The sequence below is a fragment of the Marmota monax genome, unplaced genomic scaffold (assembly GCF_021218885.2).
Source record: "Marmota monax isolate L192 unplaced genomic scaffold, Marmota_monax_Labrador192_F-V1.1 WCK01_AAM20220418_F8-fsc00103, whole genome shotgun sequence".
NCBI classification, from domain to species: Eukaryota; Metazoa; Chordata; class Mammalia; order Rodentia; family Sciuridae; genus Marmota; species Marmota monax.
The window spans coordinates 3,442,253-3,458,925 of record NW_026694286.1 but is presented as its reverse complement, the minus strand read 5'-3'; the positions used below and the strand labels follow the sequence as shown (position 1 = coordinate 3,458,925).

General features: G+C 35.7%; 1 protein-coding gene across 28 annotated transcripts in view; it reads left to right on the top strand.

Moving 5' to 3' along the window:
* Epb41l3 (erythrocyte membrane protein band 4.1 like 3) overlaps window positions 1–16,673 on the top strand; it is a 227,351-nt gene that overhangs the window by 168,985 nt on the left and 41,693 nt on the right. For all 28 annotated transcript variants that reach the window (XM_058586428.1, XM_058586427.1, XM_058586426.1 and 25 more), the window contains 4 exons: window positions 6,448–6,552; window positions 7,747–7,789; window positions 13,381–13,456; window positions 16,275–16,493. In XM_058586428.1, the coding sequence (XP_058442411.1) occupies window positions 6,448–6,552; window positions 7,747–7,789; window positions 13,381–13,456; window positions 16,275–16,493 (443 nt within the window). The remainder of the gene's footprint in view (window positions 1–6,447; window positions 6,553–7,746; window positions 7,790–13,380; window positions 13,457–16,274; window positions 16,494–16,673) is intronic.

Sequence of the window (16,673 nt, the reverse complement as noted above, 5' to 3'; positions counted from 1 at the left end):
CTCTAGATTTAACTAGCCATGTACAGCAAATGTGGGAGACTGGGAACAAATTAAATTGTACCATGCAGATGCAAATAGCCAAGTCTAGAATGAAGGAGCTCTGCCTGCAGTGACCTCATTTCTTAGATAAGTTAATTTCGAGGGGAAAGTCAAGGTAAATGGAGAAGCTGCACACCCCAGTTTGGTTTTTCTGAAAAATAATGTTTTAAGTTTTTGTTTATGCATGATAAAGTAAAATCACTTGGAGTTTAATTTATATTTTTATCCATTTGATAAATTATTGACAACTTAAGAGATTATTGCTTTTTATTGCATTTTTTCTTTATCTCTCTTTTTTTTAATTTAGTAGACTTTACTTTTTTGAGTACTTTTAGGTTTACAGAAAAATTATGCTGAAGGTACAGAATTCCCATGTACCCTTCCTTCTAGTGTTCTTTATTTTTAGCATTTTATATTAGTGGGGTATATTTCTTACACTTGATGAGCCAACATTGATATATTATCATTAACTAAACTCATAGTTTACATTACAGTTCATTCCTGGTGTTGTGTATTCTGTAGGTTTTGACAAATACGAAATGACATGTAGCCAACATTACAGTATCATACAAAGTAGTTCAGCTGCCCTAAAAATGCCCACTGCACCTCTTATTCATCCCATCCTACCCTCTAATCTCTGGCAACCATTGATCTTTTTTATTATCACCATACGTTGCCCTTTCCAAAAGGTCATATACTTAGAATCATGCAATATGTGAGCTTTTCCAACTCTTTTTTCTCTTAGCAATATGCATTTAAGTTTCTTTTGTGTCTTTTCATGGCTTGACAGCTCATTTCTTTTTATGCACTGCTAGATGTACCAGTTTGTGTTTCCATTTACCTTTCAAAGAATATCTTAGTTGCTTCCAGGTTTTGTCAATTATGAATAAAGCTGCTGTAAACATTTGTATGCAGGTTTTTATTTGGACATAAGTTTCAACTCATTTCCGTAAATACCAGGGAACATGATTGCTGAATCATACGGTAAAAGTAGGCTTAACCTAGCAAGAAACTACCAAACTGTCTTCCAAAGTAGTTGTACCATTTTGTATTCCTACTAGGAACGAAGGTTCCTATCCTTCCACATCCACACTGGCCTTTGGTGGTGTTGTCTTTGGAGTTTAGCCCTTCTAATAGGTGTAGAATGGTATGATTGTTTTAATTTGTAGTTCCCTAATGACATAGGATGTTGGGCAGCTTTTTATTTTCACTTATTTGCTATATATATATATATTTTTTTTTTCATTCTTTGGTTAAATGTCATTTCAAATTATTTTACCCATTTTTTTAAGTAAATGGTCATTTTCTTATTGTTGAATTTTGGTCATCAGTCCTTTGTCAGATTTGTTCAACAAATATTTTCTCTCAGTATGTGACTTTTCATTCTCAATATTCATTCATTCTCCAAACACCAAATTGCATGTCAATTTGGAAAATTTAAATTAAAGAAAAATTATTTTTTAAAAAACTTTTTTAATTGTAAGTGGACACAATAACATTACTTTATTTATTTATGTTTTTATGTGGTGCTGAGGCTCAAACCCAATGCCTCACACATGCTAGGCAAATGCTCTACCACTGAACTACAACCTCAGCCCCTAAAGAAAAATGCTAATAGTTAAGAGTGAAGCTTATTTACATTGCTTGGGAGTGTGCTGTTTTTAAGATAAAGCCCTCCAGATTGTTAGGTTGTAATATCCTCATTTACTATACAAGAAAGAGAAATACAGGTGGTCCGGTGAAATTCCAGGAAGAGAGCAGGCCACCTTTGTGCTTGTCACTCCAGGAAAGTAAAACTGCCTTTTCTGGATGATTGCCTAGTAAAAGTATATGTGAACTGGGGATGCCTTTAAGCCAAAGATGACTTAACTCACCAGAAACCACAAGACTGAAAACTCTTAGTTTTATCTGGTTAAAGTATCCATTCAGAATACTGTGTCGTTTTTTGACTCATGGGTATATATAGCCATTATATCTAATTAGTAGTAAGATAGATACTTAGATTTGATCACTTATCAAGTGATATCTTTGAGAACTGTAATATTTAATGTAATTTCTCCAAATTTTCCAATCTGGATGTTGAGCTTTAGTCATAAGGTTATTATCTGTAGGTACCTACAGATGTCAACAACTAGAAATACTTGACTTCCAAAGCTAGGAGAAAACCATCTGAGTTAGAAGAGTAGAGAAATGTTTAGAGTTGGGAGAGATTGCAGAGGGGATCCATTCCAGGGCTAGAAAGTGGGTTTCAAGAGATGCTCTATCTCCATCCATTGGCAGAATTTTTGTCATTGCTATGTGCAGAAGGGTACTAAAGCCCCATCTGGACTCCTGGGAAAAGAGTACTCTTATCCATTAATAGTTTGCCATCAGCAAGACCCAGTTATAGTCTTGAACCCGTACTCTGCTTGCTCTACAGAGTCTTACATCCTTGCTCAAAGAAGAGAAAATGGAGACTCAAATGACTTAAGAGCCTTTCCCGAAGTAACCCACCTAGTTGGTAGCCATGCTGATGTTTAATAGGAATATCATTGTTTCCAGTCCATAATAGGCTTCTACAGTAGATTCTAGACAACTGATCTGGGTTCTGAGGGCCAGAAAAAAAGTATCTCCAGTATAAGGAATGGACCACTCTGTCATTTTCTTAAAGACTATAGGATTCAAATGTTTAAAATACTCAGTAAGAAAGGATATGGTCTATTTCAGAGAGCACTGAGTCTTTTAACAGAAATCAAATTCTGGGAAACAGGAAAAATAGGAGTCATCCTAGTAGTCTCTGCTTGAGCTAATCCATGTTGCCTGTTAGGCAAAAGGAAGAATAGACCAGAAGACAGCTAATTGAAATTGATGACCAGGTTTGCCTGTGACACATTCCGAAAAAATTCTTGTTTTGAAGGCTGGCTCTGATCTGGTGGTTCAGAGGAGGTGTAGAATCAAGCAAAGCCTTGTGAAGTTGTTGTATTTGCATTTGGTTTTTGTTTACTCACTGAGAAAGTACGTGGGCAGTTATTGGTGTGTGTGTGTGTGTGTGTGTGTATGAGCACGTGCACCCATGTGCATGCGTAAGTAATGTGTTCTAGCTGAAGCAATTAGGTAGTAAGCAGGTGACATTTGAAGAAAGAGCATGTTCAACATTCTTAGCAATCAGGGAAATGCAAATCAAAATTATACTGAGATTTCATTTTATTCCAGTTAGAATGGCAATCATTAAGAATACAGATAACACTAATTGCTGGTGTGAATGAAGGGTAAAAGTACACTTATATATTGCTGGTGGAATTGCAAATTGGGATAACCATTTTGGAAAGCAGTATGGAGATTCCACAGAAGACTAGGAATGGAAACTACATAGACCCAGCTATCCCACTCCTTGGTATGTATCCAAAATAACTGAAATCATCATGCTTTTGTGATTCATGCATACCAATGTTTATAGCAGCAAAATTCACAATAGCCAAGTTATGCAACCAGCTTAGGTGCCCATTGACAGATGAATAGGTTAAGAAATTATGGTATATATACACAGTGGAGTTGTATTCAGCCATAAAGAAGAATGAAATTATGTCATTTGCTGGTAAATGGATGGAACTAGAGAACATCCAACTAAGTGACATAAGCCAGACTCAGAAAGTCTAGGATTGAATTTTTTTTTCTCATTAGCAGAAGCTGGGGGTAGGTATAAAAAAAGGGATCTCATAAAAATAGAAGGGATGCCAATAGAGTAGAGGAAAGGAACCGAGAGAGAGGGAGAAGAGGATGGCATGAGGAAGTACTGGAGAATGAATGGAATCTATAAAATTATGCTGTGTCCACATATGAATATACTCCAATGAATCCTGTTTATTTTTAATATTTATTTTTTAGGTGTAGATGGACACAACACAATGCCTTTATTTTTTTATGTGGTGCTGAGGATGGAACCCAAGTCCCGCCCGAGCTAGGCGAGTGCTGTACTTCTGAGCCACAATCCCAGCCCTGTGAATCCTGTTTTTATATATATATATACACACACACACACACACACACACACACGAGTGCACTAAAATGATAATAATAATGATAGAAGAGAGATCAGTAGAGTAGAGCAAGTGAATGGGGGCCTTCCCATGCACTTTTGAATTCAATTGGTATGCATGTATCACAAAAGCATGCTGATTTTAGTTATTTTGGATGAATACCAAGGAGTGGGATAATTGAGTCATATGTGGTTTTCATTCCTAGTCTTCTGTGGAATCTCCATACTGCTTTCCAAAATGGTTGTCCCAATTTGCAATTCCACCAGCAATGTATAAGTGTACCTTTTCCCCTCCATTCACACCAGCAATTATTGTTATGTGTATTCTTAATGATTGCCATCTCATCAGTAGAGTAGAGCAGGTGAAGGTGGGGAAGGGAAGGTGCTAGGGAATGAAATGGATAAAGTTGTTATATGCATGTACAAATATATCATAAGAATCCCACTATAATGTATGATTATGAGGTACCGATAAATAATAATAATAATAGAGATATGGAAATAAAGGAGAAGAAAAGTAGGAGTAGACTGTGTTAATATTAATCAGTTCATTGGTATCCCCAGGACTTGTATTCATGGTCCCTACAGAAAACGTGCATTATAACATGCTCTGCATTTAACAGTCTGCCATTTATCAGTCACTGGGCCATAATAATGACCGACATTCATGGAATGCATGATATATGCCAACAGTGGACTTTGAATACATTATTTTAATGTCAGCCATTCCAAAGAAGTATGTGATGTCCTTGCCTGCTTTATAGTGGGGAAACAGAGGTTCACATTAACTGCAAGGGAATACTGAAGATTCAAACCCAGGTTTGATCTGATTCTAAAGCTACCACCCATAGCCATTAGCATAATACTGCCCTCTCATCCAGCTTCTCTGAACCTCTGTTCTTATCTGTGAACTGTAGATAATACCTAGAGAAGCACTGGAAGAACCAGATTTTGTGAAAACTTTAAAAATTTGTCAAGTACTACTCCGAAATAACTTGCTGGCCTGGGGTTGTGGCTCAGTGGTAGAGCGCTCACCTAGCATGTGTGAGGCACTGTGTTCAATTCTCAGCACCACATATAAATAAATAAAATAAAGGTGCATTGAACAACTAAAAAAGATTTTTTTAAAAAAAGAAAATAACTTGGTATTGTTTATAAATAAGGATTTAAACCATGAAGGAGCATTTCATTGTTGTATCATTTATTCATAGCCAATGAGCAATGTTATGTAGTTTTGCTAACAAGTTATTTATTTTCATCCTTTATGGTAGTTTTTTTTTTTTTTCAAATGCATCATTGATTATTTAGCTAGCTACAATTTAGGCTTTGCTCTCCTATCATAAATGTATCCTTTTCCCTAAACAGTCATGCTTGAGGGGACTGAGTAATTAACTTTCAAAATAATTATAGTCACACAGTAATAGATACCACCTACAGGTCTTTTGAATGCTCATTATTTTGGCATGAACATAGTTTATCAATTTTCATATGTCTCATTGTTAACATACTAAATCTTAAGGACAAATTTGCTGAGCATATTAGATGTAAAGTATTAGTACCACACAAACAAAAAGGGAACTTAGCTTAATTGTTGCCAGTTAATCCAATGCAGACTTCAAAGCCATGTTTAAAGACCTTTGAAGCAGTAGATCAATTAAGGGGATGGATTTTCGCACTATGAGTACATTTCCCCTTCTCCATTCTTAGGACTATTTGATGGTCCAAAATATAGCATAGATATCTAGATCTTCTGTTTATATAGGATAATTAAAATCTTGAAACCTAATGAATGTTTTATGATGTTTAATAAGAAGTATTTGTTCTCACAGAAATTAAGAGAAATTTGAACACCCTACTGAAATTCATGGCACAAAACCAGAAATTAACTAATTAACTTAGTTTAATGGACTTTAGAAAATGACCCTTCGACTTTCTGAGTAAGGATTAGAATAGAAAGTTCTAAATGAGGTTCTGCCTAAAACAGGAAGCAGGGCTGATGTTTCTGGGCTTGGAATCTTACAGCCTAGGGAGCGTAGGTGGGGCATCCAAAACATGGCCATTGTGGATCCTCTTTCACCATCAGGATTTTTATATTTCACAATATTTGAGGCTTCCGAGCATCACATCATCTCTGTTTAGGAATCACTCCCCATCCTAGTCACCTGTACTCAGTGACACCATTGACATTTGGTTTTATTCTTTGTCTGTTGGGGTCGGCTTTTATAAGTCGAGGCCCCACTTTGTAGGTAGCCTTTTTATTCAACAGGAGATGATGGTGTGAACACACGTGAACAGTGGCAGCACACAGCGTCTGAAGTTTTACCAAGTTTTATTTGTTCCAATTGGGAGAACTTCCTTGTGGATGTTGACTTGTTTTTCTGTTGTTTCCATAGAAACGCTCCAGAGGGCAAGTGCTGTTTGACAAAGTGTGTGAACACCTGAACCTGCTAGAAAAGGACTACTTTGGCCTCACGTATCGAGATGCTGAAAATCAGAAGGTGAGAGAGAAGACCAGTACGAACTGTTGTGGCTTGAATTGCTCCCCCAGGAAAATCCAGAAGGGTTGATCACTTTGGCCACCCTCCCTCACACGCCTACTTTTATGACTTAGCATCCCCAAATACTGTTCCTCACCCCTTTTCTTCATGAAAGAAATCCTGGCCAGATTCCTTTATTCTTGAATATCTTGAAAACAGTAAGTCAGCTCTTCTGTTTTTCATCCTTGAGTTATTTATGGCTCCAGCAAAGTATTTTATTTGGTGTTTTTTTTTAGATAATATATATTTCAGTGGAATTTTGAGCCCAAGAAATACACTTTGATTTTTATGAAGAAAACGTGTTCATGCCCTCAAATTCTATGAAGATATTACAGTTGTAACATAAACTGTTAGAACAGTTCACTACTGGGGCTCCTGTCTTCCTCTTGATTCATCTTCTTATATTTTCATTTTCTTACCGAATCAAAATAGGAGGTGGTGCATTTGCTAACCTGATACCTATAATTCCATAAGTTCTTAATATTTAAGGCAATACCTCTATAGGTGCTTACACCTGAGGAAAGTCATCTGTTTAAAACTTTTCCCCACAACTACCTGAAAAATAAGGAGAAGATTGTTTCCATTGTACTAGTGCTAAAAACTAAGTCACATAAGTTTTGCTCATAGATGTTGCTTACTATTGTGGTGTCAGACTCATTCTTACTGAATTTACTAGACAATGTCTGACTTCATTATTAAACATCTGGCTTCTGTAATGAGGAAGACCACTGATCTCAAACAAGTATTCATTTGTTAGAAAAGGTTTAAGAAGATGCCTAAGCATCTGTGATGATATAAGTCACTAACTTAGAAATGAATGTCTAGAGCCAGTGGGTGTCAGGATATGTAAATCTTTTAATTTATTTTGGAAACTTGTTTGAATTCTGATCTTCTCCCATTTTTTGCCCTTCTGTGTCTGTGCTAGCAGAGATCCCTGAAGGTAATGGTTGTAAAAGAAAAATGTCAAGCATGAAGGCACATGTGCGTATTTTCTCCTTAGACCAGTGTCCAGACCCTCACAGGGCAGGGCCAGGCGGAGGCCACCAGAATTGAGGGAAGGGTGGGGAAAGCATTGTGGGAATGTCTGTATCAAAGCAACATTAAATCACCTTTATTCTTCTCTGATTCCAATTCATAATGTTATTTCCTTTGCAGAATTGGTTGGACCCTGCTAAGGAAATTAAAAAACAGATTCGAAGTAAGTTCTTTTGTATTATTTTACGTGGCAAGGTAAAGATATTTAAGAGAGCCGCTTAATCTGAATTGGTAGCTCATACCCAAGTGGCCAATGTGAATAGAGGTTTTTGAAAGACAGATTACAAGTTCATATTTGATCTGGCACATTGATCCAGCTCAGACAGAACCCATTTTTTTTGTCATTATAACTCAAATTAAAATAACTTTGACACTTGACCTATTCCTCTGCCTGTACACCCATGTGAAATGTATGATTTAATTATGTCATGCTCCGTTGGCAGTTAATCATTAAAAGTTCCAAATTTAATTATTAATGTTGTATTAAGCCTAATTGTCACAAACACTTAAAAACCAAGCTAAAAGCAGTAGTCATTTGATACTTTAAAGATGGAATAACAAATCAGAACGAAGTTTATTGTCTGGTGACAACCTCTTTTCTTAGTCCCTGAAAGTGAATTAATAAATATATATTTCCCCAAAAAAAGGGAAATATATATTTTAATGAATATATAAAAAATTCCATGAGCACATCTCAAAATTGAAACATAAGTGGCCAATAAGCATTATTAAGTTGCTAAATCTAATGACCAAATGCATTTTAACCTGAGAAATCATTTTCCATCTGTTTGGATTAACAAAGATTTTAAAAGTTTAATATGTTTAATAATAACTGCACTGACTACTAAGAACCCAACGGGTAGAAGTATAAATTGGTGCAACCTCCCAAGGGAGCAGTTTGTCAGTATTTATTAAAATTTAAAATGTACCTACTCCTTGACCTTCCATTTTACTTGAAGAAATTAATTCAGCATATGTGTTAGAGAAAAAAAATGCAAGTGTGTACACAAGTGAAAGTTCATTACAGTGCTGTTTGCAGTAGCAGGAAACTAGAGGCAAGTTAAATACCCATTTATAAAGATGATTAAATCAATCAGGGAATAATCATAGACAGATGTCTTTGGGTTTATTAGTGAAAATCAGGTTGAAAAATCATATCTGTAATATAATCACATTTGCTTTTTAAAAGTTATGCATACATAGAGCCGGGTGCAGTAGCACACACCTGCTGTTTGGGAGGCAGAGGCAGGAAGATCACAAGTTTAAGGCCAGCCTCAGCAACTTAGTGAGGCCCTAAGTAACCTAATGAGATGCTGTCTGATTAAAAATGAAAAGGACTGGGAAATGAAATGAATCAGATATAACTTTCCTATGTTTATATATGAATATACCACAGTGAAGCTTCACATCATGTACAACCGTAGGAGTAGGGTCCTAATTAGAATAAAATATATTCGATGTATGTATAATATGTCCAAATATACTCTACTGTCATATATAGACGATATATAACAAATTAATAAAAAAACATAATGCACATAGGAAAAATGGGGGACTGGGGATGTGGCTCAGTGATAATAAAGCTTTCCTGAGTTCAGTCCTCAATACCAAAAATCACAAATAAAATGTTATGCTTATATAGAAGCATGGGATATTTGTAGAAAGCATGACAGATTAACAGGAATTAACTCCAGGAATGGCCTGCACAATTGAGAAAGGAGGTTTGCTAGTTTTATTTTTTAACATTCTCTATAGCTATTACATTTGCCATAAGCATGGAAAATCTTTATTGTAAATAACTACTTTTTTTAAAAAATGGTTCGTATTTTTATCAATAAAACTAAGGATAATTAGCTTAATTATCCTGAATAACTAATTCAAGTTGAAGAATAAAGAATAAATTTAAGATCAAATAATTAATGGGAATATCCTTCCATTTTAAGTTTTCAAAGAGTTTACTGTTAAAAGAGAGGAAAATACTTCTTAGTGCCTTTGAAAGTCCTGAGATATAAAAATAACCCAAGTACTAATAAAACAATTGGTAATAAGCAGTTAGAAATGGTTTGATTTTAGATAACATCCCTCCAAAAGTCACTGTCTTCTAGATGTTAGAGAGTCTGTTGATTATTTATACAATTCAACTTCATTTACCATATTCTGAAGAGAGACTCAGTGTATCCACTGATCAATTAATTGGATGGAAGTAGTTTGAGATTGAAGACAGGAATATCTACTGTTGATAAATAGATCAAAACACTTTTTTTCTTGTTCCAAGGAATCCTAATAAAAATTTTATGATGACAGATGTGTTCTAAAGGTTTTATATGGCATTATTAAAAGCAGATGTGAAGAATATATATCATAGTGTTTTGCATAATGTTATCTTGTGTACATCTTACTAATAAAATGTCCAGGCAATCAGTAATTGCAAAGTGCTTTGAAAATATGTAAAATGCTCAAGAATAAGTTGTAATACTGTTACAAGAAAGGTGGTATAAACTTTTTTGCATATTGTTAGTAGAATTTCTTTTTCCCCCTTACTTTTCCATTTATGCTGTCTCCTGTCTTCTTGAGACACAAAATTTAAAATGATAATCTAAGTATGAAATGTAAATGATATTTTTTTTTACCATGCAGGTTAGGAAGTCATGTGAATCATAAATTTTTTTAAAAAAAAGCTTTGTTGCAAGAGAGGAGCCAAAGGAAATTGGAAGTTATTAAGAGTATAATTTAGTATTTTTTTTCTATCTTCTTGTTTCCTATCTACTAAAATGTCCTCTTTCCACAAAATTTCTTCCCACCAGAGCAGAGAGGTGTTATATTATATAATCATTTGCCATCACACATTTCTTCCCAGAGATGACAAAGGATCCTTTTTTATTCTGTAGGTCCATAGTAGACTCTAGTAGAGATCAGTTAGAGAACGGAGATCAATCTGATATACATTTTAAGTTACAAATTTGTGATACATGGTAAATTTTAAAACCAAAAAGTTTGTTCTTAATAAAAAAAACAAAAAACTCTAACTCTAGTCATGTTTAATGCATGCCGGATCTTAAAAACCTCTAAAAATACTATATTTTTTATCATAAGTAAAGAATATTTAAAATATGGTAATTTTATGATATAGAATATATGGTCTATAGTAATTTCATGATATAAATGAACTTTTAAGATTTGGCCTGCTTTAGGAGAGTAAAATTAGAAATTTTTTGTAAGAATGAACTCCCTTCAATGCCTTTTCTGTTTATCATAAATTTACAATTTAAAAATCCTACATCAGCATTATAGAAATATTCGTTTTAATGTGTTCCAGCTGTTTCATTTCCTGTTTCTCATCAGGGCCCTCATCTGAGCAGATGTGGGTCTACAAGTCACTCATCGCATAAGTGCACCCTCCCGAGTTATTTGTTTCTGCCACTTTCTTTACAAGGATGTGTATTTGAGCTTCATCTTCTTTTCTCATTAATCCCAGGTTTTATGCCTTATTTCACTGACTTTTTTCTTGATTGGAATGTAGATTGTAGTTTCCATAAACTTTCCCATCATTTCAAAATAATGCCCTGAAAGACCTTGTAGTTGCTTGGGTTATAACCTTACATTTGGATTTCTTAGTAGTAGTGATTTTCACTGTGGTTCCAAAGTCTACCTCCGTCAAAAGCACAAAAGATATTAATAAAATTACAAGTTCTAGACCATATTCCAAGTCTCAGGAATAAAAATCTCTGGAATAGAGCCTAGAAATAGGCATTTTTAACATGTTATTTCAGTTTCTTTTTAGGCCCACTGTTATTTGCAACATACTTTCCTAAAATGAGGATTTTTGCATTGAAATGGGTTGCTTATGCTTTTATTACTTACTGTTTTCCAACTTAGAATTTTTACCCTGAGTTTATTATAAGATTATTTTAATTACATTGCCAGACTATTCATTGGAGTCGAGGCATACTTTGAAGTTGATGAAAATTACAAAAGAGCAATAAATCCGTTTCCCATAACTAATCCATTACTTTTAATTTCACTTGAGGGAAAGCCAGCTCTTGTTATGAGTCTTCCTACTGGCAAGCGTTAAAGGGATCTATTTTAGTAGGAAGTGAGCAGGAATCAATAGGAAAGTAAAACCAAATCAGACTAATTTTAGAATAAGAAAAGGATTTTTTTTTAAGAACAGTGGAAAAAACAACCATTAGAAATATATTTGATTAACAGATATTTTTTGGCTTATAATTCTTATAGCCCATATTTGAGTAATATTTTGACTGGTTTACACTATGATATTAACTACCCAATAATATCTGATCCTATGCTAAGTCCTTTATAGTAGAGTTCTTGGCATGTGGAATCTCAAGTGTGGTATAAATAATAGCATCAAGAATAAACTAGAAAGAATAAATGGGTCTGTGTATTTTATGACAGAAACATAGGGTCCTGAAGAAGCTAAGTGTTGCCACACATGCAAGAAACAGTACAAAGAAAGCAGCTAAGAAATATTTAACTTTACTGTACCTTTTTTTTGGAGAGTGTTGGGAGGTGCTTCTAGGGAAAAAATGAAGTTTCCAAAGTCATTTAATTGGGATGGGGAGAGCATTTGGAAGTCTTGAGAGAGTACCTGAAGCATAAGTGCTGTTCTGTAAGGTCACAGAAGCATGGCTTCAGAACACACCCATGGATAGAAGCCAGTGAGCCTGGGAAGACTTTTCTGGTAGTCCATTCAGAACATAAGCAGGGCCAGAGGAACTTCTAATGTGTTTATGGGGTGGAGGGTAAAAATTATTTATAAATAGTGTCACAGAGAAGAAATATTCAAACTTTGGTAAATTAATACATTGAGAAGCCAAAATAACAATATGAATAAGTTAAAGGAGTTTTCACACCGATAAAATAAGAGGAGAAAAGGAGGTTTATTCTTATTTATTTTGATAAACCATTCACAATTAAAGATGGTATTGATGAGATATGGAGCTTAGTTAAGGCTAAATAATGTTTCAAGGATAATGGTAGCCAATGCAGAGAGTTAGGTACCTGTGAAGGAACATCTCGTAGACCCTTTCAGCTGCTAGAGTAGATACTGCAGGATAAAGAGTGGTATTGTAAAGATCTGCCCAAGTCATGGACTAAAGGGGTGTAAAATTGGGTAATGCATGGCCAGGTATGTATTGCATCAAAAATTTTCTTAAATAAAAAATAAAAAAGAACATTTCACATCCAGCAGAGCAGCCCACTTATGAAAGCAGTATTCACCACAACAAATCTTTCCATAAAATAAATTGTGTTGACTAGTCCCTTGACATTTATTATAATAGGATCTGACCTGTAACAACACAATGAAGCGCAAAGAAAATTGGAATTGGGTCCATAGCCTTGGTATGTGAGCTCTCCAGAAATTCTGAGCACTAAATCTCGTCATTTCCAGACTTATCTGATAGAGGATTATCCATATCATTCACTTTCCCTCCCCCAACTTCTTCCTGAGGCTTATCTTTGATCCTGGGAAAGAGGAAGTTCCGTCAATTTCCTTTCTAGTTAGAAGGACCAGTAAAGGATTTGATAATAGAGAAGATTAGAAATTAGATGAGGTTTCAGACTTATCTGTGGATTTCATTTAACAGAGATGTCCTTGTTTTCTATTAGTGATCAAAGCTGCCTGGCTGTTAATGCTTAGAGTTGAGATGGTTCTAGCTATCAATTAGAATCCTAAGTCTAGGGGAGTTTTCTAAGGTTTTAATCTGATTCCCCCACCTTCTATCCTTACAGGTGGTGCTTGGCAGTTTTCATTTAATGTGAAATTTTACCCACCAGACCCTGCTCAGCTATCTGAAGATATCACCAGGTATTTGACGATTGGTGATGAATAGGAAGCCATACTGGGAATGTGATGTGGCTCCCAACATCTCCAGAGAAGAGCACACTTATATCTGGTGGCCTTACAGTCATCCATGCTTGTTTTAGTCGACTTTTTTGCTGCTGTGACTAAAAGACCCAACCAGCACAATTGTAGATTTATTTGGGGGCTCACAGTTTCAGAGGTCTCAGTCCATGGACAATGGCAGACAGAACATCATGGTGGAAGAGTGTGGTAGAGACAAGCAAGCTCACATGATGATCAGGAAGAACAGAGAGCGACTCCACTTGCCAGATACAAATATATATACCCCAAAGTCACGCCCCCAGTGCCCACCTCCTGCAGCCACACCCCACCACTTCAGTTACCACTCAGTTAATCCCTATCAGGGGATTAATTCACTGATTGGGTTAAGGCACTCACAACCCAATCATTTCTCCTCTGAACCTTCTTGCAATGTCTCACATGGGAGCTTTTGGGGGACACCTCACCACCATAACAATGCTCAAATGGCAAACAAAAGGCAACTGAATGAAGCACACATCTGATGAGAAGATTTGCCAAATCTAGCTCACAGTTGAATCTTTGGTGCTACGCTGATGTTTCCGGCTGCCTGACCCTGGTGGGAAAACATGCAAAATTGAGATGCTGTCACCCACCCACCACAGTCAAATTCAATGAGATTCAGTCTTCAATGATAAAGCAATTCTTAAGTGTGCCTGCTTTAAAACTTAGAGGCAAAAAGTCTTTAGATGTTTATGCTCTGCATATAATCAACCTCTCATCTGTCTAAAAATAAAAATAACATTCATATCAATTTAAGGTTAACTTTTCATGCCCAGTGTATACGAGGAATATGATTAATTTGTTTTCTGAAATAAAGATGTTAAGAATCTGACATAAAAATATCCCAGCTTGGTGGCTGAATTTAGAGTGTGAAAAGGGATTTCCTTTATAAAGCAGTGCTGGGTAGCTTAGTCTGTTCAGGCTGCAATCATAAAATCCCAGAGACTGGGCAGTTTAAAAACAATCGGAATTTACTTCTCATAGTTCTGGAAGCTGAAAGTTTGAGATCAGAGTGCAAGCAGGGTCATATTCTGGTGAGGGTCTGTAGTAGACCACTGGCTTCTTACTGTGTTCTTGCATAGTGGAGGTGGGAAGGATGAGGGGGTCTTCCTCTGGCCTCTTTTATAATGGTACGAGTCCCATTCTTAAAGGCTCTACCTAATCATTTCTGGGGAAAACAAAACACCTCTAATCCATTACCTTGGTGGGACAGGATTTCAACATAAGAATTTGGGGGATGGGAATGGGGCCACAAACATTCAGCCTGTCATTCTTGGTTTACTGAATGTCCTCCTAGATGGCCCTACATTCTGCTTTGGAGACTCTGACTCTTGCTCTGTTTGGTAGTAAGTTTATGATCATGCAAAACAATTTTGTTCTGTGTGTGAATATTTTTCTATATAAGGCTCATATTTTTCTTAGCTGTTCATAAAAGAGAAATGACCCAAAACAGCTTTAGTAACTTGCTACAGTAAAAATAATTTCATTTGCTATATTAGAAGGGTAGCAATTAGTTCCAGAGGATTTTTTTCTACTGGCAATAAGTCAGAGAAAATTTATAATTTCTTATAAGCAGACACTTTTTTGTCAATATTGAAGAACTATTTCTTCGTGGATGGTCATGGAAACCAAATATACTTGTATTTGAAAATTTAGTGTGTGGTTCCCTTCTATCTACTTGTGTAATGTTTGTAGAGTCTGTTAAATATTTCGGAATTTTTATATCTGGGTTACGTGGATTTTACTTACATCAGCACCAAATCACCCGACAGGGGACCTTAAGACTTTGCAATAATAGTCTGTTCCAACAGACTAACTGTTCTTTTTTTATATGGAAGGTGCATGATAAGGTGTTACTAATACTCATCAAGGTTAATACTTAACCTTGAGATCTTTTGCAGTTGGTATTATACCTGTAATGCTTAAGAATAAAATAACAGAGAAGATAAATCAGCTATCGATAGAAATATTTTTATCATATGACAAAATTATATAAAAAATATTTTCTATTTCTTCAGTTTAAAGCTGTTTACTTACAGGGACAAGATTCTCAGATTATAAGTTAATAGTTCCTTGAAATTAATATTCAGGTCAGTTAGATTCTAGGGAGATATCTAAATAAAAAGAAATAACTTAAAGCAGGAGAAAGCATTATTATAAAGAGATGATGTCATCCAAAATGCAGGGAGTTGAGAATAGAGTTTATGAAGGTAGGACTCTTACCTAAAGTCTGTCTTAGTCATGTTGTAAGATCTGTCATCCAGTTATCAAAATCATCCCTCTGTAAGGCTAGTTGGAGCCTAATAATTATATGCAAGAGCATCAATTTTTGAATTATAATTCCACCAACCAGGGGTTTCTGGGAGTGTGTTGAAGACTGTCTTTAAGACTTTAAAAGTTATTTTTATTGATGTGTTATAATTATACATAATAGTGGGATTCATCATTACATATTCATGCATGCATACAACATAGAGGATATGTTTAGATTTCTTCTACTGTGGTTTATTATGACCATTGCCTTCTTCTTTAAATATTATATTTTATAGCCTAGTATTTTCCCCTGATATCTAGATCAAATATAGATGAAACAAATATCAGCATCTGTGAATGGTAGGAAATGTGTCCTGGACAGGTTATTGCACAGGGAGAAATTGTCTACTTACAGTTTTTACTGAATGATCTCCTTTTCATGTGTCCTAATGCTGGCCTTTTATTTTGACCTTTCGGCTCCTGGAAGGTACTACCTCTGCCTACAGTTGCGCGATGACATCGTATCAGGAAGGCTGCCCTGCTCCTTTGTGACCCTCGCCCTGCTGGGCTCCTACACAGTCCAGTCAGAACTTGGAGACTATGACCCCGATGAATGTGGGAATGATTACATTAGTGAGTTCCGCTTTGCACCAAACCACACTAAAGAACTTGAAGATAAAGTGATCGAGCTGCACAAGAGCCACAGGTCAGTGAACAGGAGCATACATTTAACTTGTGCTTTATGGGTGAGCATCAGTTCTACAGCCTATCTCTTCCCAGTGTTGATTTCAGTACATTAAGAATGGGATTTTTAGCACAGTGGGTCTTTACATGGGAAAGTTCTGGAGTAGGTAAGCTTTCCCTCAGAATAGCCAGGCATCTATTT